This window comes from Ammospiza caudacuta, chromosome 10 (assembly GCF_027887145.1).
Source record: "Ammospiza caudacuta isolate bAmmCau1 chromosome 10, bAmmCau1.pri, whole genome shotgun sequence".
NCBI lineage: Eukaryota > Metazoa > Chordata > Aves > Passeriformes > Passerellidae > Ammospiza > Ammospiza caudacuta.
In genome coordinates this window covers 10,823,224-10,849,856 of record NC_080602.1, presented here as the reverse complement: position 1 = coordinate 10,849,856, position 26,633 = coordinate 10,823,224, and the positions used below count along the sequence as shown (strand labels likewise).

At 49.0% G+C, this 26,633-nt stretch overlaps 1 protein-coding gene across 1 annotated transcript in view; it reads right to left on the bottom strand.

The window, feature by feature from the left end:
* Positions 1–241: 241 nt before the first annotated feature.
* Positions 242–26,633, bottom strand: part of NEO1 (neogenin 1) — a 175,067-nt gene continuing 148,675 nt past the window's right edge. The window contains exons 17-29 of the mRNA XM_058811045.1: positions 25,466–25,641; positions 20,965–21,103; positions 18,416–18,523; positions 15,416–15,610; positions 14,064–14,096; positions 10,578–10,646; positions 9,816–9,963; positions 7,832–8,070; positions 7,241–7,333; positions 5,292–5,450; positions 4,122–4,358; positions 3,421–3,557; positions 242–982 (exon numbers count right to left, since the gene is read on the bottom strand). Coding sequence (XP_058667028.1) covers positions 899–982; positions 3,421–3,557; positions 4,122–4,358; positions 5,292–5,450; positions 7,241–7,333; positions 7,832–8,070; positions 9,816–9,963; positions 10,578–10,646; positions 14,064–14,096; positions 15,416–15,610; positions 18,416–18,523; positions 20,965–21,103; positions 25,466–25,641 — 1,817 coding nt within the window. The 3' untranslated portion in view covers positions 242–898. The remainder of the gene's footprint in view (positions 983–3,420; positions 3,558–4,121; positions 4,359–5,291; positions 5,451–7,240; positions 7,334–7,831; positions 8,071–9,815; positions 9,964–10,577; positions 10,647–14,063; positions 14,097–15,415; positions 15,611–18,415; positions 18,524–20,964; positions 21,104–25,465; positions 25,642–26,633) is intronic.

Here is a 26,633-nt window from a genome sequence, read left to right as displayed (position 1 = left end):
CCTCTTCCTGGCCCAGGGAGCAGACACACAGTACAGCTGAAGATGTTTCCTTGTTCTTCAGTCTTCCCAGTCACTGGAAAAAGACAGGAAAACAACAGGAATGAACCCTCCCCCCACCCCAGGATCCCCTCCCCTTCCCCAGCTACTTCTCCCCCCACTGAAAATATGAAACTGCACAAAAAGCGACAAACAAGGCTCTCAATTACACCTCAACTCAAACAGACCGGGAATCTCACAGTGATGAGAGGAGAAAAGTCAGGCCTTTAATAATTATAATATAAAAATAATAAAAAAAGCTTACAAAGAGCAGTGCAGCATCCCAAAAGGCCATGGATTAACTGCCAGAAGGGGACGTAATTATATGCAGGATAAAAAACAAAACTGAACAACCCACACTGGCAATGAATTTTCATACACAATAGAACAAGCAGTCAAACCTCAGCCTAGGCTGTGGAAAACAACAGTTTCTCCCTTTTTTTTATTACAATATTTTTTTCCTTTTTATAAAAAAAGATAAAATAAAAACAACAAATAAAATTGTACATAAATGCCAATGTCCAACACTGAAAAGGCAGGGCAATCACACCACTGAGACAAAACCTGACCAGAAAAAAACTAATGGCGAGTCCACTTTGCTTTGCTTTTGTCCTGCTGGATCCCAGCCTGGCGAGGCCCATCCTGCTGGGTGCTGCTGGAACCCCACGTGGCTCCCTGCAGGACAAGGGGTGACACTGGTGTCACCTGGGGCTGGTTCCTCTCCTCCTCCCTCCATTGCTCTCATGTGCTGTCCCTCTTTCTGGTTTGTCGATTTCTTATTTTTTTCTCTTTGTCGTTGTTTCCTGTAGTGTTTCCTCTGTACAATCCCGGTGTGGCAGGGCAGAGTCCGAGGCCGGGGCGCTCACGCCGTGGTGATGGCGTTCAGGTCCTTCATGAGTCCCTCCAGGTGCGCCATCTCTTTGGTCAGCTCGTCGGGCTCGTAGCTCTGCAGGGACAGGGACACTCACACAGGGCTGGGGCTGGCCAGGAGCCACCAAAGGGCACTCCTGGGGTAGCCCTGAGCCCAGCTCAGCCAGCAGCACAAGGGGATTTATCCATGCCAAGGGGGGTTTGGGCACAGGTTGGACTCAGTGGGCTGGGAGCTCTTTTCCCAGCTCTGTGATTCCCTGTGAATCCCAGCCTGGCAGGGTTGGAAAAGCTCAGCTCCTGCCAAGGGAGGGGAGCTGAGCTCTCTTTCCAAGTTGTGGTTCAAAGCTCCACTGGCCAAGCCCTGTTTCCCTGCCTCAATCCCTGCCTTTGAACCAAAGCAGGAAATTGAGAAGGATCTTCCCAGCTTAGGGAAAGGTCCTATGCACCTTTTACATGGTGCATTGTGGAAATAAATTCATGGACAGGTAAATAGACAGAAAATAGACAGAAATACAACTGTGAAGAGCTGCTTGACTCTGAAGGTGCCCTGAGATCACCCCCCTGCACTGAGGGTCTGTCACTGCCTGCTGCTCCTGCACTTGAATTTGTTGGCAGAATCAGCAGAAATTGCAGAAGTGGTGCTAGGGAAAGGCAGCACAAAGGAATGGAAAGAAACCTGCTTTTGCTGAAATTAAACTTCCATTTTCCTGAAAATAGAAACAGTAGTTGCACTGATCAGAACATAGACCAAACCCCTCTGATTGTCAAATGCAGGTCTTAGGACCAGAACTATTAAATTCACGGATCAATCCATGTATTACAAAGGAGCAATGACTTAGAGCTACATGTTAATTATCCTAACGGTAGCATCAGACATCAGCTTGCAAATGACCCCAAGACCATCCCTGTCACTGCATTTGGTCAATTTGGGCTAAATTATCATTTCATTTTAACAGATCAGACATTACTGTGGATGAGTAAAGCTATGCTCCAGGAAAAAAGGTCCAAGGAATACTTCACCAAGGCTGTTTGGGATCAGGATAGCTGCTAAACCCAAACATTTTTGGGCTCAGCTGTCCCATTTCTGTCACCACTGTGGACAGACCATGGCCTGGCTTATCTCCAAACCCCTCCTGACCAAGTTCTGAGCAGTTTCCAGCCCTGTCCTCTTCTCACACACAAATCTCTTCCTCCATTCCAACAGCCAAGAACTTGCACTTTACCAAACCTCTGCCTTGTGCAGCAAAGTCATCCCAGCCCTCTGCCCAACACAGCATCTGCCATCTCCTGACTGAGACAAAGAGCAGCAGCTGGGAGTGAACTCCTGCCTTAAACTCCTGCCTTAAACTCCTTCCTTAAAATCCTTCCTACAGCTTCTCCCAAAACCCCAGAATTAATTCAAATCACTACCAACTGAACCTCACAGTTCAACCTGTAATTTACATTTTAAGACTCATAGTTGAACCAGTAATTTAATTTAATCTGTTTTTTTTTGTGCTGACTCTACCTTGCACTAATACATTAATGAAAAAAAGTATTAATGGCTCTATTTAAATATTACAAATTAGTTATGGAGTATGGGTTTGGTACTGACCAAACAAAATTAATAAAGCAGGAGTGACAGAAGCTCAAAAGGGCACCAAGATGAAGTTTCCAGATCAGGACATAGAGAAATAAAATCAGGAGAGTAAAAAATGTGACAAAAGGACAATGAGGAAAAAAAAATTCCAAATGAGCATTTCCTGCAGCAGTGATGCAGCAGTGAATATTTCTGTATTAAAAGGTGACACAATGGCCACAGCAGCAGCTCCTTGGCTTGCAATTTGAGAGGAAAACAGCTCTTCCAGTGCCTCACACCCAAAACATTCCTTAAAAGCTGCTTCCAAAGCTGCCCAACAAGGCTGCACCCTTCCCAAAAGTCAGGAAACTCTCCTGTGATAATTTACAAATATTTTTGGGATGATGGATGGCTTGGAACACTGACATTAATGTCAAATGTTCTGTCTGCAATGGCACTGGGAATGCTCAGAGATGGCACTGGGAATGCCCTGCAGAGCTGGGGAATGACAGTGGCACTGGGAGTGCCCTGCAGAGTTCAGGGATGGCACTAGGAATGCTCTGCAGAGCTGAGGAATAACAATGACATTGGGACTGTTCTGCAGAGTTTGGAAATGGCACTGGGAATGCCTGCAGAGCTGGGGATGGCACTGGGAATGCTCAGGGAAGGCACTGGGAGTGCCCTGCAGAGCTCAGGGATGGCACTGGGAGTGCCCTGCAGTGCCGGGGATGGCATTGGGAATATTCAGTGGCACTGGGAATGCTCTGCAGAGCTCAGGGATGGCACTGGGAGTGCCCTGCAGGGCTGGGGAAGCTGCAGCTGCAGGACTCAGCAGGACCCTCCCTGTCTCCCCCCATTTTCCATGCGGATTCCTGGCATAGGAGCTGTGGCAGTGCCAAGCCCCTGTGCCCACAGAGCCCCGGGGTGAGCCCTGCCAGCCTGGCAGGGGTACCTACGCTCTCCGAGTCCTCCAGCATGCGCGTGGTCTCCTGCACCTCGGGGGCGCTGGGCACCACCACGGGCATGGGCGGCCGGGTCCTGCCCAGGGTGCCGATGGACGCCGTCTTCACCGCGTGCAGGGGGTGCCCGGGGGCTGCAGAGAGGGGGCACACGTCAGGCACGGGCACTGCCTCTGTGCCTGCCCAGGGAGCTCCTGGGAGGAGCACAGGAAGGACACAGGAAGTGGAATGGCTCCCACTGCCAGGCATGGATGGGATAGTGGGAATTAGGAATTATTCCCTGGCAGGGTGGGCAGGCCCTGGCACAGGGTGCCCAGAGCAGCTGTGGCTGCCCCTGCATCCCTGGCAGTGCCCAAGGCCAGAGCTTGGAGCAGCCTGGGACAGTGGAAGGTGTCCCTGCCCATGGCAGGGGGTGGCACTGGATGGGATTTAAAGCTCCCTTTGAACCCACAGCAGTCTGGGATATGTCATGGTTTGACTCTGGCACAATGCCGGTGCCCCCTTGAAAATATATTTCCTGTTCCCTGAAGGAACAGGATTCTATCAGGAGAAAAGGAAGGGTTCAATTATGGCGTGTTGGATTTGAATTGCCTTATCTACCTACAGAAAATGACCCCAACAAAACTCACCCCAGCCTGCGCCATATTTCCTGTGATGCCCAACCCCACCTCCCTTTGCTCCCCACTGCGTGGCCTCACCTTGCTGGCTCAGCAGGGGGGTGCTGGGCAGGGCAGGGTCGAAGGGGCCCCCGGCGTTGGGCACGGCGGGCACGGCGAAGCTCTTGAGGGGGTGCGAGGGGCGCACGTGGGCCGTGGGGGGGCCCTGCGGCTCCTCCTCGGCGGGCAGGAACGGCCCCTCGGGCTCCGCCAGCTCCGCGCTGGGCACGGCCGAGCCCGCCGGCATCGTGTCCGTGCTGGGCGTGTTCCGGACGGACTCTGCAGGGACACACAGCGACAGCAGGGGTCACTGCTGCTCCCCGGGCTCACGGGGACACTGCTCCTCCTGCTGTGACCCCCTGGCCCGCTCCGAGTGACCATCGGCTGAATGGGAGCTAAAGGAGCTGAGCGATTCCACCTCTCACGCTTTGGCACTGAAAGAACTCCTTGTTCCAGTCCTCAGACAAACAGCACAGAACACGAATCTGCAGCCTCCTTTTACCCCAGAGGACCAAAATACTGGCATTTTTAACTAGGAACTCTTCACAGCGCTGGGGTGGTCACAGAGGAGCCACACTTGAAGTCCATTTACTGAGACTCATGGAATGGTTTGGACTGGAATGGAACCTTGCAGCCTCAGGAACTGTTTTCATAAGGAAACAACTTTTGGCTGTGATACCTTCAAATGGTGACCTTAAAGTAGAGAAGCTCAGAGTTTGCTTCATCCCAGTGTGTTACCCATGTGCACATTTAGCAGCACCATTGCTTTGGGATTTTCCAGAGCACTGCAGACTTTAGTGCTCTCTAAAACTACTGCAAATGATTTTGATCAAGCCTGGAAGTGCTGCATGGAAATCACCCCCATTGTCTGTGTGCCCCATTCTCCATAGCCAAGCCTGGACTTTCATTCCCTGCTGGTTTCCAATTGTGTTATTTAGGGGAAAAGTTACCCCATGAAGCAGCTCAGAGTTAATCTGATGTTTCAGACTCCAGGGCAGGAGGAATCCTTGTTTGGAGCTGTGTGTAAAACATGAACCCCCTTTTCCAAGGACACCACCACAGATGTCAAGGATCAATACCTGACCTACCCAGGCAAGCCCAGCCCATCCTGACAGAACCCCCAGAGGAGACTGGCCCAGCTCCAGGCTGGGTTTCCAGGTGTTTCCCTGGCTGCTGCCCAGAGCAGCAGCTCCCTCAGGCTTGGTGTCTCACCTGTGGAGTCGGCCCTGTCCGAATGGGACATGGCAGAGCCCAGGGGCCACGGGCTGAGCTGGTGCTGCAGGAAGCTGCGGGTTGGAGAGGCGAGGCTGCCGGAGTGGAAATGGTGGTGAGGGGGGTCGAGGGAATGGATGGGATGAGCACTAACCACAGCTGTGGATGAACACAAGACAGAGAAACACTTAACACACACACACACACAGAGGACAGGCTCCTGAGGGCTCCCCTCCCTGCTCCCTCCTCCAGCAGGGAACCAGACCCTCAGCTGATTGATAACCCAGAATCAGCCCCTGGGTTATCACACCTCAAATGTGCTTAGGACAAAAAAACCACCCAATTACAGCTCCAGAAACTGCCACCAGCTCTTAATGCACTGCTTGAGTCCAAGGAAAAGTTCAGAAGAAGAATAAAAAGAATACAGATCTGTTATCCACACTGATATATTATCCACTATTGATATACCATGGAATGAGGTGTGGTAAACAATAAACAGCCCTTTGCTTCCCAGCATCCTTCCAGCATTTCTGTACTGCAGGAGGCAAAGAAGGAAGTCACTAGGTACACACCATGACTGCAAATTAGACCAAAATGGCACAGTGAATTATCATAATTCAGTACTTAGGAGGTAATTAATAACTCCATCTGAACTCTCCAGTGGGTGGAAGAAAGCCATGGAAGGTTGTGAGGCCCAGAGCTGGACATGGAATGGTTCTGGTGGGGCTCACTGAGAAAGGGCCTCATGTGCCAGGAGGGCACCTCAGACCCCACAGTGGATGTTCCAGTCCCACAAAGCAGAGCCTGTGGCAGGAGGCCCCTGGAGCTCTCACAAACAGCATGGAGAGGCCAAGTCTCAAAGCCAAGCTCCAGCAGGGCCTGGGCTGCTCTGTGCCCCCAGGCAAGGCAGGAGCAGAGCCTGGCATGGGATGGGCACCTGTCACACAGCCATGTGTGACACAGACCAGCTCCAAGGAATTTAGTGTCAAACTGCATCCTCTGCTCCCTCCTCACTCATGGAGAGCTGGGAGACAACAAGGGGATCACACTGCTTAGTGTACAACCAGCAAACCACATGCTACTCTTGGAAAAATGTCACAGAACAAGAAGATTGACAAACTGAGCAATCAGGTCATCAGGACACTTGAAAAAGTAGGCAGAGCTCAAGAACACCAAGTGTTCTTCTCAGTTTTTAATTCAAGTAAAAGAAAGTGGAGATGTAATGAACAACTCTGAAATAATTCTATAAAATGGAGAGATTGTGGCAGCAGCCACCTGGCTACAGGTGGAACACGATCACAGAGCTCAGGGAAGTCTAAAGCTCAGCCTGGGTGAGCTTGGTGTGATTTTACCTCCCAGTTCTGCCCCTGCACAGTAACTCCTGAGCTTCTCACTGGGGTTCTCACACAGGGTTTCAGTCTGGCTGTTCAGAGGTTCAGCCAAGTCCCTTTCCATCTTGGAGTCATTTGAAAACTCTAGATATATTGTTTAATTCCAAAAATATTTTGTAATAATGGTAATTTTGGTATCAGAGAAGAATCCCAGGGCAAAGAGGTCTCAAGGAGCTCAGAGTAAAGTCAGAGAAGGCTCTGAGAGCAGCAAGTGCAGAGATAAAGGGGATGGTGACTGCTTGGGCTGGGAGGGGAAAACCAACAGTGGGGAACCTGACAGATTCCAGCTCCTGTGGAGCAGCTGGACACTGGCAGAGCTCCAAGGGAATGACTACAAGAGGCAGCCAGGCCCACAGGCTGTGCCTGGAGAGCCCAGACAGGGACAGACAGATCTGGCCATGCTCCTGCCCTCACCCCAGTACAGCCACATCCAGTCCCTTCTAACGTGGTCTCACTCTGCCCACACCAGGAGGGCTCAGGAGCCTCCCCTGAGCTGCCCTTGATGGGGTTTCCTGGGAGCAGGGAGTGGCTCCAGCAGGAATGGGGGGGTTCACTTACGCTGAGGTGGCTGAGAATCAAAAGGCATCATCATCTTGGGCCTCATGCCCCTCCTTCCTGCCAGCGTGGACATGCTGTCCTCTGACTCGTGTCCTGAGGGGAAACAGCCACATTATGCTCTGCTCCAGCTCCTGAACCAGAATTCCCACATCCTCCTCTAGTCCTGCTCCCAGGCAGCTCTTGGAGCCACCAGTGACAAAAGCAGCCCCTCCTCCTTTGCTGGAATGTGGGAAGAAGATGGGCAGGGTGAGGATTTTGGGAACTGGAGAAACTCTCCAGGCCCCAGTGCAAACCTCTGGCAGTGATTCAGCTCTGGGCTGAAAGGTCAGAAACAACTCCAGTGCTTTAATATCAAGTGAGATGATCTTCCCATTACTAATCAGTATTCACCAAGAGAAAGCAATGACCTAACTCTTGGATGCTCCATTTCCTCACTAAAACACATGATCCAACCCTTCCAGAGTCTCAGAAACCAGGAACAAACCAAATTCACTACTTGGAAAATAAGAACAGAGAAGAGGAACTTCATCATCTCTCAATAAAGTGACATCACCAGCCACAGGAAATGCATCTCACCCCCTGGGCTCCCACCTCTGTAGGAATTCCTCCTTTGATGGATGTTGCTGTCCATGGAGTTGTCCACCGGGGTGATGTCCTGGGAGTTGCGAGGGATGGGGGTGTCTGTCATGATGGGGTTGGGATCTGGGGATTTATCAATGGGTTTGAGCTCCAGCCTCTCGTGGTGGATCCAGAGGTCTGGAGGTTTGACATCTTTGGAGTTGCCCTTGTACTTGTGGGAGCCGTTCACGGATTTGCAGGCAGCTCGTTTCCTGGGGAGGGGAGCACAGGAGATGTTCTCACTTTTGGAAAAGGCAACTTTCACACAAACACAGAAAAATGAGGTTGGGAGAGACCTCTAAGATCATCCAGTCCAACCTGTGCCCTGACACTTCAATTAGACTATAGCACCAAGTGCCATGGCCAGTCTATTTTTAAACACATCCAGAGATGGTGATTCTACCACCTCCCTGGGAAGAGCATTCCAGTACTTTATTATTCTTTCTGTCAAAATTTTCTTCCTAATAGCCAACCTATCCCTTCCCTGATGTAGCTTGAGACTGTGTCCTCCGGTTCTGTCAGAGACCAACCCCACCTGTGCACAACCTCCCTTCAGGAACTGTAGAGAGCAATAAGGTCACCTCTGAGCCTTCTCTTCTCCAGTCTGAGCATCCCCAGCCCCTTCAAACCTTCCTCACAGGGTTTGTGTTCCCAGCCTCTCACCAGCCTTGTTGCCTCCTCTGGAGGCCCTCAAGGATCTCAACATCCTTCCCAAACTGAGGGGCCAGAGCTGGGCACAACACTGAAGATGGGGTCTCACCAGGGAGAACTTTCCCTGGGATTTCCCTCAGGTCTTGCATCCAGCTGGGCACAAGTTTCCCACTGGGCAGGGAGCTTTGAATTTTGCACACAAGCCCCAGTGACACCTCAAAGCACATCCATGGAATGCAGCCCTGGCTCTGCAGCCCAGCCTTCCTTACCAAGAATGAAGTTTGCAGAAATTCTGCCCATTAAGAGAATATTCCAGTGCTGTCCCCTGGCTTTTCAGCACTTCCTTAAAAATCTGGTTTGCATAAAACATATCCTTTTCAAACTCCAAATACAGCTCTGGTCCTTGAAAGAACACACAGAGAGACCCTGCAGGAGCATCAGTGCTGCAGCATTAATGCAGCTGCTCTGAGGGAAGCACTCAGATATAAACACTGGGATTTTGGAGCACTGTCCTAAGGAATTCAGCAGCACACTCAGATTCCCCTCCAGTGATCCTACTGAAAACTGGATAATGTCAATGCAAGAGGGAGGAGCTGCCTGAGCTCTTGAGCTCTCCCAGCTCCCAACACATGGACTGGCTCCACTTTGGAAACTTGTGAAGGATTGTCACTGTGGCATTTTCTGAAAAATCCCTTTGCCAGGATTTCTTCTCCTGGGGAGCTGAGAAGCCTCAGAGAAGAATGAAAACAATTATTATCTGATTGCTTCTCCTGTGTTTGCTGCTTTGGAATGTGGTCTGGAGATTGTTTACCAACAGGTGAATGTTTGATTGGTTCCATGTGAATTGTTTTGACTTAATGACCAATCACCATCAGCTGTGTCAGACTCTGAGGAGTCAGTCATGAGTTTTCCATTATCATTCTTGTTAAATCTTCTGATGTATCCTTTCTCTGTCTTTAGTATAGTTTAGTATAGCATTTTTAATATAATATCATATCATATCATATCATAAAATAGTAAGTCAGCCTTCTGAGAACATGGTGAGAATCTTCTGAGTGATTCTCATCTCCCACCTCGTCCTGGGGACCTCACAAACACCACAAAGGACAATTTCTCCTCAGGGAGGGAGGGGGAAGTGCAGGCACACTGGAAGCACTGCCCTGATTTGTGTGTGAACTGGAACTCTGGGACACTGCCAGGAAAAGCAGCCCAGCAGCAGCACCTACAGGCTGCAGGATTTAAAGGGAATAAACCCTAAAAGAAGAATTAAACCCCAGACTCAGTCAGGCAGCCCCAGCCCTGTTACTTTTTCTGGTGGGACGTGGTGCGGCGCGTGCAGAAGACGGCGACGATGACGACGATGACGATAGTGATGACGCCCACGGACACGATGATCACCAGCAGCATGTTGCTGTCCAGGGGGGATGTGGGGCTGCCATGGGGACTGTTACTGCCTGGGAGGGGAGAAAAGGCTCATTTATTACACAGGAAATCAAGCAGTGCCCACCAAAGATGTCTGGAATCCTGCAGATCAGCAGGAGGGGATGGAGCTCCTGAGCAATGTTTGTTTCTCTGCATTTACCAACTGTTTCTGTACAATTGCTCATCTGGAAGTTGATTTATAGATCCATTTCCTACTGAGTCTGTCACAATTGAAGTGCAACCTACTCAGTTATCACAGAAACCTCCTCACCCTCAGCAGAGTCAGTCTGGCATCCTGCTAAACCTGCAGCACCACAGACTCCCCTTGGAGCCATTGGAATTGGACCAGGAGCCTCCAGGGGTCACTTGGCTCCAAAGGAAACCCTTTATCCAACCCCCTGAGGACAGGAAATCCCAACACACAGCACTGAGCAGGAGAAGGAGCACAGGAGCCCTTTCCCTCCCCATCTGTCCCTACAGAATTGATGTCCCACCCTGGCAGCCGTGTCACACCATGCTGGGAGCAGCTCTGGCATGAAAATGCCAAGGGAGCTCAGCAGCAGCAGGAACAGCTCTGGAACTGCTTCTGGAACATTCCCTGGCTGCCCCAAAGTGTGGCCATGGAGCAGCTGTGCCCCCCACTCACCTCCCAGCGGGGGTTTGTAGTCCGGGCCCAGGTCCATGGGGCGGCTCCCCTTCCCAGCAGATCCTGAGGCTGCAAGGTTGGACACAGAGGAATGTTACACACACAGCCACAACTCAGCATCTCTGAGTCCTTCTTTGGAACCTCCCCAAGCCCCCCAGGAGCAGCTTTTTCCCTCCTTTTCTGTCCCTACAACAAAATTTGGCTTTGCACAGCACCTGCTTCTCCGAGGAAAGAGCCACTTCTCCAAAGGAGCTCTTCAATGGTTTCCCAGTTATTGTTTTCCTAATAGAGCCTCTCCTAATTTCACTTTAAAATCAACAATAAAGCCCATTTGCAGTAAGGCACAGGTACACGTTGAGGCAAATGGTTTTGCCACACTTGTACTGAGAGTTCATCACCCTGAAACAGGAATTATCCAGGTGTCTTTTCCTAACACCCAATTCTCGCAGCTGGGGGAGACTGGAAATGTGCACAGTAAATGTAAGATTAAGGTCCCGCCTAGCCATAAAAACTTGCTTTCAGCTCCTCCCTGTTCTCCCCTGCACAGCACAGGTGACAACAAAACACCACAAAAGTGGTTTTGATGAAACCCAAGGGAACAATAAATTAGTTACATCCAAACCTGGTCCTTCCATATCAAAATGCACTAATGCAAAATTAATGACAAAAACACTGGAGTAGGGAAAACATTCAGCAATGGTGCAAAGAAAAATATTCCTTTGGTTACAGGAATCCAGAGTATTTTACACATCTTCACACTGATCTACAAGAAGAAAAAAAAAAATCCTCCAAGAAGTGAGGCAGTGTGGAGAAGAACAGTCAGGAGAAGGATTTTTTTCTGTTAAAAATCCGCTTTAATCAAGCAGTAAGAAGTGTTAAAGGATGTGTAACAAATGGAAACTGAAGCTCAAGTGAGAGCCTGTGAACTGGTCCCTGACATAAAGACAAATGGCAAAACCAGGCAGGGGCTAAAGCTGGGGAGGGGAACAAGGAGAACATTCTGTGTGTGCAGTGAGGGAGAGGAAGGACTGCAGCACAGACAGTGGGACATGGGAAGGACCCAGAGAGCTGCCAGGATGGAGCAGACACAGCACCAGGGTTCCCTCTGTGGGCTCCAATAACCTTGCAGCAGCAGAGACAGACTGGGACAGCGCCTTCCACAGCTTTTGTGTGATATATTTGTGTCTGACGGGGCACTGAACCTGCCCTGGAAAGGTGGGAACCCCCAGAGGGACTCAGAATCCCTGAGCCTGGGGCTGAGGAGCTGCTCCAGGCACAGAAGCTGGGGGAGAGGGGGGCCACGAAGAAGCAGCAATATTTAGGGAGGGAATCAGACACCCTGAGCACCTCCAGTGTAGCAGCTGGAGCCCTATAGCAGGTGGGAAGATGGAAAAGGGGATGGAGAGGAGATGGCACACAATTCACATCCATCTTCCTGGTTGTATCTTCAAGAAGCAGAATGTCAGCCCATAAATGTGGCTGGTAGCAGTAACTATGCAGATATATAATGAGAGATATATATAAAATATACTGCATTGAGGCTTCCAGGAAATATCTGACAGTGCTGTGCAATGCTTTGTTAAAATAGCACCATAAAAAAAAAACATGTGGAGCCTATTAACAAGATTAACAACAAATTAACTGAGAAGAATGAGAATTATCCGTAAGGAATGCTTCCAGTGAGTTCTGCAAGGACCTGTGCTTGACCAATGCAGCTCAGTGTCCTGAATAACAGCAGAAAGGAGAAGGGAACAACTGCCCTGAGGCCAGCAAGGGACAGCAGATGAGGGCTAAGAGAGAGAGACAATGCACAGGGATCCTCATGGAACCCATGTCCTCCTCCCTGATGAATTTAGGATGAAATTTAGGTACCCAGCCAAGGTGCTTCTGAGGATCCAGTTCCTAAACCCACAGATGAAGAGTTTAAACCTTTAAATGCATTCCAGGGAGCCCCAGCTCTTAGGCAGTGGGACCTGTTTTAAGGAGCAGTTTAAGAGAGCATTTGCTGGGATTGTTTTTCATTCAGCCTCTGAACCTCCTGTTATAATATACCCAGACAGAACATTTTAACTGTGAGTGACTTCAGGATGGGTTTACTCAATCAGAGACCTCAATCTTTGCTTTGGGATGAGGTCAGTGCAAGCACCTGAAGCCTGAGAACAACAGGCCCTGAGTTCTGACCAAGCTCTGTGCTCAAAAAGGGTGGGGGAAAACAGAATGCTGTGCTGAGTTCAGAGGGAAACATTAAAGCAGACAAAGAGAGAAAAGGACAGAACCATTCAGGGCAGAGCATCAATCCCCTCTGGTTTGGCTCCCAGCCTGAGTAACTTGCTGGTTCTTCCCTGCAGTCCCAGCCTGGCAGTTCAGGGCTGCTCCTCAGCTCCTCTCCTGCACTTCTCTGCCTTCCCCTTTCCCACATTCCAGCTCCTGCCATGATTTCAGCTCTCTCAGTGTCCTTACAGGAATTCTCAAACAAAACTCCTGGCTTTGATGATTTATAAATAATAGGATGTGATAAAAATTGATCTTGACTAGAAGATGTTACTTTAGGGTGTAACACTGGCTGAAAAGGGGTTGGAACAGGGAGAAGCAGAAAACAGCAACTTTCACCTAAATCCCTGTAACCTTCCCCAGTTCCCTGCAGCTGAGCAGGACAATGACAGTGCAGCATCTGCTCCCCAGAGAGCCCCAACCCCAGCCCCTCCTCCAGGACACAGGGATGGGGATCCATTCACCCCCTGTACCAGCATCACCTGGTGCAGAGCAAAAGCACATTTAATAAATGACTCCAAGTGCCAAGCTGAGGAGCCAAGTGAGGAGCAGCTCCCTCAGAGCCCCTTTAGGATCTCTTTAATTGCATGTCTAAGCTGTTTGCCAATGGCCTTTTTAACTCATCCCTCCAGACTAATTCTCCCCCTTTTATGGGGCTTGTAGGTTATTTGGGAGAAAGCAAGCAGTGCCCTGGGACATCCACCTTCTAATTCGATGTGGGAAGCTCAAAGCTCCCATTTTTCAAGCAAACATTTTAAAACCTTAAGGCTTTTAGGAGCCAGTGCTGGGCTCCTCAGGAGAGTCTGGGCTCCAAATGAGCTGACAGGCAGAATCTCTCCTGCACAGAGGTTTCCAGGGCTTCCCTGCCTTTATTATGGAATGAATCCTCACAAGCAGCACTTGTGCTAACCAGAATCCCTTTGATCTTCCAACCCCTCATACGTGGGCAGGGCTGGATGGGGCAGCACTGGCTCCAGAGCAATCCCCCAGCAGGATTCAGAGCTGGCACAACTCCCATGGCCCTTCTGGGACATCTCTACAGAGATCCCTTCACATTCCTGCCACCCACAGCCTTCCAGCTCTCCCTGTCAGCACAGCAGGAACCACCCCAGTTAGAGCAGCAGGATCCTGCTCCACTCAGAAAATGTCACAGCACATGGACAGCAAACAGAACAGTGAGGGATGGAGAGAGGAGAAATGTGGCTGTTCATTTACCTTGGTCATTGGGCATTTTATCTGAGGACTCAGCTTAGTGGGGCAAGCACAGGGAGGAAAAAACAAGAGACACATCACAAGGATTGAAGGAGTGAGACAGAATTCCAAGTTTCCCACAGCACAGGGTACAGCTCTTGAAACTCACGTGGAGAAGTGTCCAAGGCCAGCCTGGACAGGACTTGGAGCAGCCTGGGCTGGTGGAGGTGTCCCTGCCCATGGATGGGCTGTAGGGTCCCTCCCTACATCTATCATTCTATCATAATTCTATTTTTCCCAAGCTCTCTTCCATTTTACTCTTCACTATCTTTGCCCATCACCATCAGTTCCTGCTTCATCCCAGGAGTTCCCACTGCACTATCCCACTGCCAGAGAAGTGACACACAGGACCTGGACTGTCACTGCAGCCACCCTGAGTCTGTGACAGCAGAACAGCCCAAAGGCCCCAGGCTCTGGGAACAGCCAGTGAACCCCAGAGCTGAGCTCCAGCCACAGGGATGCAGCATCCCATGAACTCTCCCACCTTGGTCAATCCCCAAGCCCTCAGCCCTGGGAACATGAACTACTGACCATAGAGCCATCCCTCCCAAAGGGAAAAACTGACTCCCCATGGACTTGGTGTCACAACTTCCTCTGGTTTCTCCTGGCTTGGTACCCCTGGTGGCCACCCCCCTACCCCTGGAGACCAGGCCCCTCTGCCCCCCACCTCCTCCCCTTTATAAGCTGCCTGCTCCATGTGGTTTCCCTCTTTCCCTGGGTTTGTCCTTCAGTGACAGTGTTACTCTGCTGGAATAAAGCCTTGCAGAAGAGCCTTTCTTGCCTTTATCACCGAGCCAGCTACAGTGAGTGTGGAGTGGAGGTTTGACTGCACTGCCTGAATGTTAACTCAGCCCTGCCTTTTAACAGGAGAGGCTTGCTGGGGACAGGGGACAGGCAGCAGCACCCACCACTGTAACACCCACTGGGGACAGGGGACAGGCAGCAGCACCCACCACTGTAACACCCACTGGGGACAGGGGACAGGCAGCAGCACCCACCACTGTAACACCCACTGGGGACAGGGGACAGGCAGCAGCACCCACCACTGTAACACCCACTGGGGACAGGGGACAGGCAGCAGCACCCACCACTGTAACACCCACTGGGGACAGGGGACAGGCAGCAGCACCCACCACGGTAACACCACATTTTAAACTGGCGCCCAACGTGGGGCAGAACCCAGGAGCCTGGGATTGACACTCTCATTCTCCAGGCCTGCCTTCCAGGAACTCACTCCATGCAAGCCCAAGCAGCCCTGCAGAGCCCAGAGCTGCCTGTCCCAGGAGCCCAGCCCTGCCCCTCCCCTTTGGGGGTACCTTTGGGGGTGCGGAACTGCACGGCCTCGGACATGGGCCCCATGCCCTTGGAGTTGCGGGCCTGGATCTTGAAGAAGTAGGGGGTGTCCAGGGTGAGCTCCTGGATCTGGTGGGTGAGCCTGTTGCCCACCACGGGCTCGATGACCCAGTCGTGGATCTCGGCGTTGACGTCCGTGCTGTAGTAGATGATGTAGCCTGGGCAGGAGGGGACAGTGCCACCCGTCAGGTGTGTGCCAGGGGAGCCACCAGCGGCTTCCCCAGTGTGCTCTGACTGTGGCACAAACACTAAAACCATCTTCAAATATCAGCCAGCCCTCCCAGCTTCCTTCTGAACTGCTCAAAGGAGATGGTAAGAGAAAAAAGCCATTTAAAATATCAATATCATTTAAAATATTTCTCATCACCATTCCCTGAATGTGGACAAATTGCTATTTCCATCTCTTTACCTATTTATAGACCAATAAAGTAAAGTGAAGCTGCCATTATCAAAACATCCTCAGAGGATTAATGGTACTGTGATATTTTTTGAAAAATCCCTTTGACAGGATTTTTTCTCCTGGGAGGATGAGGAGCCTCAGCTTTTCCATGTTTTATTCCTCTGGAATGTAGTCTAGAAATGGTTTGTCCAAACATGTGAATTGTTTTTAATTAATAACCAATCACCTTCAGCTGTGTTGGACTCTCTGAGTCTGCCACAAGTTTTCATTATCATTCTTGTCTAACCTTCTGTCTCTTTTCTCTTTTTTTAGTATAGTTTTAATAGATAATTTCTTTTTTCTATATTATATTTATCATAATATAATAAATCAACCTTCTAAAAAACTTAAAATCAAATTCTCATCTCTCACCTTGTCCTAAAAACCTCACAACACCACAAATTAATGTTATTTAAATTACATTGAAATAACAAAACATTCTCATGCACAGCAAAACAATTTGGTTTTGTAATTATTTCATTATTTTTCAGTGTATTAACAAAGGCAACAAGAATCTGAAGAGAACTTAGGCTGCCCTGCACACCCCAGAAAAAAAGGTATGGGAAGGATTTATGTTCTGTTATAAAAATACAGTGAAGTCACCAATCATTATGCAGTAAAAACTTTATAACTATTTTATACAAGAAACACAGATCAGCATAAAATAAATACTTGAACCTCTATATATTTATATGCACACAGAAATAAATACTTGAATCTGTATTTAATATATATTGTATATAACACAATATACATATTTTCATATATTATTTATATATTTATGTCACTATTTATATCTATATCTAGCTTCAAGTATTTATTTTCTATGTAACATGTGTGGAATACAAATTTTTATATTACTATATATGTTTTATCTATATGTGTTGTTTATCTATATATCTCTACATCTGTAAGATATCTAAATGTGGGAGATGTTTTTGTAGATTTGTAGAGAATATATACATAAAATATGTATTATATAACATATATTAATATATAAATATATATATATAAATAAATAAATTTATCTATAGATGCTAAAAGCATTATAAGAGTCTAGAGGCACAAGTACTGAATTAATTTCAGAGTGCCCTAATTAGTCAGCAGCTCTACTGATGCCCAAGCATGTGGGACCCAGAGTGGCCCAGCTCAGCATTCCATGGACAGGGGCCCATGGAATGACATCACCACTCAGAATTCTGGCATCACTGACAGCACAGAGTGAGTTAATGAGGAATTAATTAGTGCCTCAGCTGATGGGGATGTTCCCAGCAGAGGGCACTCGCGCCCCACATCCCAAAAACTGTGTTGGCACTAGAAAAGGGGAGCTGGAGATGGGGTTTGGGAAAGGGGAGCTGGAGATGGAAAAGGGGAGAAGGAAATGGGGTTTGGGAAAGGGGAGCTGGAGATGGAAAAGGGGAGCCGGAGATGGGCTCTGGGAAAGGGGAGCTGGAGATGGGGTTTGGGAAAGAGGAGCTGGGATTTGGGGAAGGGGAGCTGGAGATAGGAAAGGGAGCTGGAGATGAGGTTTGGGAAAGGGAGATGGAGATGGAAAGGGGAGCTGGAGATGGGCTCTGGGAAAGGGGACCAGGCACCTGCTGCACTCAGGCTTAGCCCTGAATCACCATTTTAGTTCATTTTTAAGCTGTTAACTGCTGCTTGTGCAAAAGCTGATAAATGCTGAGCAGTTCTGTTCCAAGGGTTTCCTTCACTGCCAGGGGATTTGGGAGCTGGACAATGGGGTAATTTGGCCAGCCCTGTGCAGGTAAATGCTGCTCTCTGTAGTTCTCTCCCCTCCCCTGGGTGTGCCCCAGTGTGAGACATTTGTGCCCCTCACTGGCAGCCAAATCCTTCCACCAAAGGCTCCTGTGTCTCCAGCCAATCCTCCTTTCCCATGGAGAGGAAACATTTTGCTGCCTTTTCAGTGATTTCATCAGTTTTAGTCTCCTGGGCAGAGCCTGGGCTCCAGTCCTGCCCACTCAGGTGTCCCAGGTTTGATTCTGCACCATGCTTAATCCTGAAGTCAGATCCAAAACCACACACTGCCATTCAAATCTGATTTCAGCTTTAAACAAATTAAAATTGATTATTTCAAAAAGCCCTTCCAAATGGGAATCTGAACAGAAATTATAGAAGGGAATCAGTAATTATTACTGTCTGGAAAGTGATTTATCCTGTGTGGCAGTGATGCAGTTAAAGACAAATAACCGTTTACTCCTAATGGCTCTGTCAGGGGAACAGGAAACTGCTCTGAAGTCTGTTCTGTGGCACAAAAATGCCACAAAGATGACAAAGAGCACTGGGATGGCCTCTCCTGAACAAACCTCTGATGGACCAGAGGGGACATTGCTGGAGGCTGCTATTAGAACAGCACAAGGGTTATGGAGATATTTAACTTCCAGCTGCATTTCCTACTGCAGTTAGCTCAGATGTGAATGTATCTGGGTGAGAACAGCAGCAAGCAGTGGCTGTGAGCTCCTGAGGCTGGCAGAGCAGCTGGCAGCCCCAGGGCCCTGGTGCCCACCTGTGATTTTGCCGTTGGCCTCGGAGGGCGGCTGCCAGTTGACGATGATGGTGCGGGGCTTGCCCTCCTTGCTCACCACAGTCACGTCCTTGGGGGGAGAGGTGGGCACTGAAACAGAGCCAGAGTGTCAGCAAGGGCTGCCCTGTCACACCAGAGAGCAGCCAGCTCAGGGCCTGGATCCCCATCTGATGTGGAGTACAATTCTATTTGGGTTGTTTTGTATATTTGGGTTATTCTCTTTACTGCCACAAATCCCCCCCTGACTGGCCAATGCCATCCAGTGGCAGTGCCTCCCTCCCATATGGAGTTCCCTCTTTCCAGAGCACTTCTGGCACCAGCACCCTCAAAAATCTGCACAACTGACTTCTCACCAATCATCCCAAAAAACCTCCAAACTTTGTGAATGATATATTCTATATAGGCAGGCATCTGAAACATCTCCCTGTTTCCAGTTTATGATGGACTCAGACCCAGCAGTGCCCATTTGCCACTTAAATCCCAATCAGCAAAGTAAATCCAGCAGCAACTCAGCATTATACCAGCCTGGAATGGTTTGGGAATGGGTCTCAAAGCCCATGCAGTGCCACCCCTGCCATGGCAGGGACACCTGCCACTGTCCCAGGCTGCTCCATGCCCTGTGCAACCTGGCCTTGGGCACTGCCAGGGATGGAACAGCCCCAGCTGCTCTGGGAACAACCTCTGGGCAAACCTGCAATGGCTCATTGAGCTCCTGAGCAATTTGTAATTTGGGAGGCATCTGCACCTCAGTGTGTCTCACATGCAGAAGGATTTGCTGAACACAACCTTTTTCCTTGGGTTGCCAGAGAGCAGCATTGAGGGAAAGAAAGGAGGGGAGAGTTTTCCTTCTCCCATCAGCCCCTCCTGCCAAGAATTCAGGAAACAGCACAAATGGCTCCAGCTGAAAGCTGAAATCCTTGCTGTGAGCTCCAGAGGGCACTGACCATCCCTGCAGTGCCACATCCTGAAATCCAGGAGGGTCCTGAGGGGGCAACCCAGAGTAAATCCACCTTGGGTGTTTAATACAGCCACAGTAGCACTGAAATTTCTGCTTTTCCAGAGGTTTATGGAGGTGAGCTATTAGAAATCCATCCATAAATCCTCTGGGATGGCCACCAATTATCCCTGTGATGAAGAGCTGGAAACCAGGGACAGCCAAAGCCCAGGAATTATTGTAACTATTGCCCCAAATATGTAAAAAAGGGATTCAGAGGAAACAAAACTAGAAAATTGGGAGTAGCCCATAGGAGATCAGGAATACACAGACAACACAGAGCCCAGAATTCCCAATTTTCCTGTCAGGAAGAAGTCCTGTACAACTTCTCAGGAGTACCCCAAAATAATGAGCCACTCACTCAGGAATTTGGCCAGTATTATAAATAAAAAGATCTGTTATGAGAAAATATATTTAGCCTTTTTTTTTTTGTAATTTCTGTTTCAAATTTTCTCCTCAGTTCTCCAGCTTTTGGGTCATATTTGCAAATATCCCTTCCAAGCACTTCAACCTGAGCCTTCCTGTTAAAATGCACTGAGCCCTCCTGCACTGTGCCCTTGCTCAGGGGCTTTGTGTCAAATTCTCATTTAAAACCCTTTATTTGTGCAGCTTTTACAGTCCCTGCACTCAGAGCAGAGTTATGGCTGAGGACTGAACGTGTGTCAGCAGAAACACCAAATGCAGTGTTTAATGTGGGCTGGGAAAGGAGCCCCAGCCCAGAGCTGGCCCCACACCATGGAATTCCCACCCAAAACCACCACAATGGTTTCAAAAGCAACTGAAGCTCACTGGGACTTCAGAGAGTTCAAGTTTTATCCTGGGTTTGCTTTTTCTGAAGCAGAAATGAAAGAATTTCTACTATAGACTATCTGGAAAATCTCACTAATTGTTTGCATGATTGATTTCTTGGCTGTATTTTAATTTAGAAGGAGAACTCTGGGCTCATTTGGACTCTGGGTTTCTTGTCCTCCACAGTCCATCCAAAGAGAGCCCTTCCCATAATAGGCAGTAAATTTAATTGCCCAAAGTTCATTTAACACTGCAGGGTAAGAAGAGCTAATGAGGGGCAGGTCAGGGAGAGTGCCTGGCCCTCACAGTCCCTGGGCCCGAGTTGTTCCTGGCAGCCTCAAACCCTGCTCTGTTCTGCACTGAAGAGGAATTCAGAGCTCATTTGGATGTCTTAATGCCCACTGTGATTTTTCTGTCTTCATTTGCTCATGCACCTTCTCACTCTGTAACAATTATCATCACATTTACAGCACATTTTAATTATTATTTGCTGAAGTGTTTTCTTTGTATTTGCTGTTAAGGTGCTTTTTGTGAGACTTTCTTCTCTCCTGCCCATAAAGTGTGGTACATTATTCATGACTTCTCTGTAATTTGATGTAAATTCTCCTGCAATCATCCCTTGCAATTTTCAAGTATGTTGTTGTTTTTTTAATCAGAATTTCTGCCTGAACTATTCAGACCCCCCCAGCAAGTGTTAATCAGCAGAACCATTTCAGGTGGAGGTTTCTTTGGGAATATCCAGGAGTACCTAATTCAAAGGTTGTCCCATGTGCTGTCATGCTCCAGGTGCTGGACCTCCTGCCCTTGGTCACCATCACTGAGAACTCGTAGAGGGTGTTTGGCTTCAGCCCTGTCACCAGATAGCTCAGGGTGGTGGCATTTGCAGTCTGCAAGGGAAAGCAGGGTCAGCACTTCCCAAAGCACAGCCCTGACACAGCCCCAGCCCCTCTCCCAGCATTTCCATAACCACAGTCATTAATTAGGGCTGCTTCTTCTCTGGCGTGCAAATTCATTAATCAAATATCAACGTTTATCCTCCACTAGAAATGCTGCAATCAGCAGGAGCACTTAGCAGCAGTCAATTAGAAATGAAAAAAACACAATCCAAGGACCAGGGCCCACTTGTTCTGCAGTGGTTAAACCCCTGTTTACCTTGGGGTTGGTTTACAGCATTTCATTAACTCTTCTGGCTGGGGAAAACAAAAAGCACAGCAAGGAACAGCCCTGCCTTGGAACCTCAGCTGCCTCCCAGATCCCTGCTGGAATTTCCAGAACAACCTTAAGTGTAATAAACAACCAACTAAAGACACACTTGTGAGACTTGAAGAGAATGAAGCTTTGCTAAAATGTAGATTCTTTTCAGAAAAAAAATGGTGATTTAGGATCACACAAGGAAACTCCACGTGGGTCATAGTGGAATTTGTAATTCAGCATTTCTAAAGATCTGGTATTTGTTATCAATGGCTTCAGCACCAACAGAATGTGCTAGAGGCCCATGGAAAAGAGGGAAAGCTGTATTTACAGATAAGTATATTCCCCACCTTGACCTGTGGTGTTAACACAGAATTAAGGAGTTGTTGCAGGATCTGACAGGGCCATACAACAACTGCAGCAGCCACTGCCTCCAGAAACCCCTGAGTGCAGCTGATTTATTGCCAAGGTAAAGGCACCTTTCCTGAAGGCTCCAGCAGTGACAAAGAAACCCTGAGATCTCCAATCTCTTCATTGCTTTTTTCTTCCAAGGGATGGAAGTTCAGGAAATGCTGATCCAAGGGATGGCAGGAATTTGCTGTCTCGGCCAGACAACAAAGACTCATAACATGAATTAAAATTCACCCCTCCATTGGCTTTCAGCCTCTCCTTGGTGAGGCTCAGTGCAGTTTGGAGTGGGTGGGACTGTGGCTGAGGGGCTGGGGCACAGCTGGGAGGGCACAGCTGGAAGGAAGGGGCACAGCTGGAAGGAAGGGGCACAGCTCCCTGGGGAATGCAGTCCTCGTGGAGGGATGGAGTGACAAGTCCAAGGCAGGAATCTTTCCCTCCCATCTGGCATTCCCAGCTGCCTTACCCCAAAAAGCTCTTCCTCTCCAAGATGCTGCAATTCCCAGCAGTATTGAAGCACTCCAATATTTGGATTATTTTATGTGGCAGCTAGGCTCCTTTTACAGGTGAAAAGTTCAGGTTTCCATCTCTGGCTTTGAATCTGGGGATCTTTTAGTTTCCCTGTGCATCCCACTGAGGGTAAATGACACACCTGAGCCCCCCTGGAGTGTCAGACCCCACAATTTAACAGCACTTCATTATTTTAACATCCCAGCCTACCCCACAGTACCAAACCCTGCTCACCTGCTAGAAATAAACTCCATAAATATTACTCTGAACAATTTGTTTCTCTTTTATGCAGTCCTAAAAGATTCAATGTTTAATATTTTCATTGATGGATCCCAGGTAACTGCAGGACAACCCCACACACCAACAAGGGGGCTTTGGAAAACTGCTCCATTGTTACACTTTTATAAGCTGTGAATTTTACTGTGCTTCACTAATAAGGTAAAAAAATGGAGCTTTATTTCTCTCTTTATAAGGTCTTTTAAGGATAAACTGTCTAATTAAGAAATGATACTTAAATTATTTTTACTAACTACTTGTGTCTTGCCATGTGGACTTTTTAATCTAATTACACAATACTACTTAAATTCATGAAGAAGAAGGTAAAAAAGTAGCTTCTAAAATTTTCATCTTGCTTTATATATATAACTATATATATATATATATTATATATATAGTAACTATAACTATTCTAAAACTTTCAACTCTAAGTTTTCTGCTATGTGATACTACACACTTCTATTTAAACTATACACTCACAATTCTAGTTCTGTTATTCAATTTTGGAAGTTTTTTTATGGCTTCAGGTTAAATGTAGTGTTCTTTTGGGGGTCAGTGCTGACAGCATAGAAAGTCTAAAATTCTGAGCAACCAGAGTTCTAATAACCATGTTAGTGCAGAGACAGCTCAAACACAGGAGTGTTCCTGCCTTTCCAGGCTCAGACTGGCACAATCCTGCCCTGAACACTGAAATCCCTGTTTTCCTCAGTTTCCTGCACAAACAAAGCTCCTCAGGAGGAAGCACTGGTGTGGGGAGCACACAGCTCCTTCCCCAGCAGTTTGGGACAGGGCAGGAACAGAACATCTCAGTGAACAGCCCCAACACCCAGTTCAGGGATGAGGGAGGATGAAACCCCTCTGAGCTGAGCAGAGGCAGCTCTGGATGCTGCACAGGTGACTCAGGAGCTCTGTCCCCAAGAATGGGGACCCCAAAGGCTCTGGGTGCAGAGCAGGAGCTGCACAGGGGCCAGGACAAGCCCTGCACTCTCTGCACTCAGGTTCTCAGCCTGACTGACCCTGCACTCCCTGCAGGGGCTCTGCCCTCCCAGAAAACATCCAGCAGGGCAGGAGAGCATTTCCAACAGGAACAAGGGGAGGAAAGCAGGATGTGGGCTCTCCAGACACCACAGGTTACACGTGACTGCAGCAAATTGCTCAAACTTCTCTCCTTCAGGCAAATCCTTTCAACATTTCTGAGTAATTTTAAATTATGTTCCATCATTCTGCGTTGGTTTTGGTCACAGTAAAACTTGCTGCCCACTGACCACCAGCACTGGAACAACAGGACTATTCCTGTTTTATTTAAATTTACTGTTTTATTCCATCTTTTATTTTGTTTCATTCTTTTAAGCAATTAGCTAATGAAACTGCAGCTTTATTTAAACCACTCCTGAGACACCCTCTGCATATGACTCAGGAATGTGGCCCAGAAGCCTTTAGAGGAGGAATACACACATATTTACATCTTTTCATTTCAATAAAGAAAAGATCTGGATTATAACAAGCTGGCTCTGCAGGAGCATAAAGGGAGTTACACTGGCTGGGTATTTTAACAACCAGTTCCTCTGAGTCTCATTACAAATGTGAAATTTGCAGTCAGCAGCTCTGAGCCCTGCAGGTAACTCTGAAAATTAACAAAAAAAATCCAACCAACCACCAAACCAAACCCCAAATCCAGTCTCCAAATCAAAACACATGAAAATGGAGGAAGGCAAGGATATAATGAAATTTTTGTTGTGTATTTTGAAGCCAGTCAGTTCCCAAAGGAAAAGTTCCCTATTAGCTTTGTAGGAATTGAAAAGGCTCTAAAAGGGAACTCCAAACCAGGGGGGTAAATCTGTTTTCCCTGCATGGCTCAGTGAGGGGACCCAGTCACACAGCCCTGGCAACTTCAGTGACTCTCCAGAGGGGAGCCCACACATCCCAGGGACTGGGGCAGGGGGAAGCTTCAGACTATCACTGTGCACAGAGCAGAACAACTCTGGAAATTCCTGTTCCCTCCCTGGAGCAGCTCTGCCACAACACCCCAGAGCTGCAGCTCCTTCTAGGAGCCACCAAAGAACTGCTCCCACCAGACCAGGGCAATCCTGGCCCTCCAAGGCCCCTGGGCTCATCCCAGCAGCATTCCCAGAGCTGTGCCTCCAGCTGGGAGTGGGGCTGGAGGGATCCTGCCCCTCCAGGGAGCCCAGCAGTGCCTGCCCTGGGAGGGGAGCTGGAGGATCTGCCCCTCCAAGGAGCCCCCCAGTATTCCCAGAGCTGTGCCTTCCCCTGGGAGTGGAATCCTGCCCCCTCAGAGAGCCCAAGCAGAGTTCTCAGAGCAGTGCCTTGTCCTGGGAGTGGAACTGGAGGGATCCTGCCCCTCCAAGGAACCCAGCAGTGCTCCCAGAGCTGTGCCTTGCCCTGGGAGTGGAGTTGGAGAAATCTGCCCCTTCAACAAGGCCAGCAGAGTTTCCAGAGCTATGCCTTCAGCTGGGAGTGGAACTGGAGGGATCCTGCCCCTCCAAGAGCCCCCCAGTGCTCCCACAGCTGTGCTGGGAGTGGGGCTGGAGAAATCCTGCAGTGCTCCCAGAGCTGTGCCTTCCCCTGGGAGTGCAGCTGGAGGAATCTTGCCCCTCCAAGAGTCCCCCAGTGCTCCCAGAGCTGTGCCTTGCCCTGGGAATGAAGCTGGAGGAATCTGCCCCTCCAAGAGCCCAGCAGCATCCCCAGAGCTGTGCCTCGCCCTGTAAGTGGAACTGGGGGATTCCTGCAGTGCTCCCCAAGCTTGTCCTGGCAGTGCAACCAGAGGGATCCTGCCCCTCCAAGAGCCCAGCAGTGCTCCCAGAGCTGTGCCTCACCCTGGCAGGGCAGCTCCCAGCCCTCAGTACCTTGTACTTGGTGTTGGCAGGGATGTTGGTTTTCCAGCGGACGGTGTAGAAGCGCGCGTCCGTGATCTTCTGGTTCTTGGGCAGGGAGTTGTCTGCCCAAGTGATCCTGATGGTGTCATGGCTCAGGATGGAAGCCTGAACTCCCACCGGGGGCATCATGGGAGACGGATCTGGCACTGGAGTGTATGGAGCATTAATAACAAACAAATCAACCTCGGAAGTGTCTGCCCAATCCGGGGTTTAGAATTAAAAAGGGAGGAGGTGGCATTTTAATGTCAACCAAAATAAAAAAAAAGGGGATGCAGGGAAGTGCAATGAGATGGAAGGTGAGGAATGGAGAGAAAGAGAGAAAAGCCAGAGTTAATAGGTGACATTAGACTGGGCAATAACATCACTCTTGCATTGTCCTCCCTCCTCCAGACATGAGACAACAAATCCCTGCTGGCATAGCCCTAATTAGTGCTCAGGGCACTCAACCATGGCCTGGGAACCCCAAATACTCAGTCACTGTAACTTCATCTGCATGGAGTGTCACTGAGTCCTCTCCCAGAAAACAAAGAGGAGGACACAGAGCTGGAGCTCTGGATGGGCAGGTGCCACTTCCCAAACACCCGGGGACCTCCCAAAGGCACCTTCAAAGGGAGGCTCCAGTGAGAGACCAACTTGCAGTAACTGTGAAACTGCAATTCCAGCATCCTCTGGGGAATCTCAAAGCATTCCAGCTCATCAGGACTAACCCCAAGTGTTGCACCTCCACCAAATTCTTGGGTGGTGCCATCAGGCTGGGAGAGAGCCATGGCATGGCAACAGCTCACCTGCACACTGCTCTGCTTAAACCCTTTGTGGATTACAAATCCAAAATAAAAACTGCCCAGATTTTGTTTAGTGTGAGTGACAACAGAGGGACACAAAGCAAACACAGGCATCATATTAAAAAATCTCAGTGCAAAAGGCCATAACCCCCCAGCCCAGGGCCTTCAGAGCTGCACCCACGTGGGCTGTGCTCAGTAGGGGGAACACCTGGAGTTAGAACATTCATTAGTAGCTGTCAGGTGAGTTTGGAACTTAAATGAGCCCAATTTAGGTGGTTTATCAGAACGAGCAAGGCCAAGCAGTGACAGGGACAGAGAGCAGGGGATGAGCAGGCAGCAGGACCCTGCCATCAGCC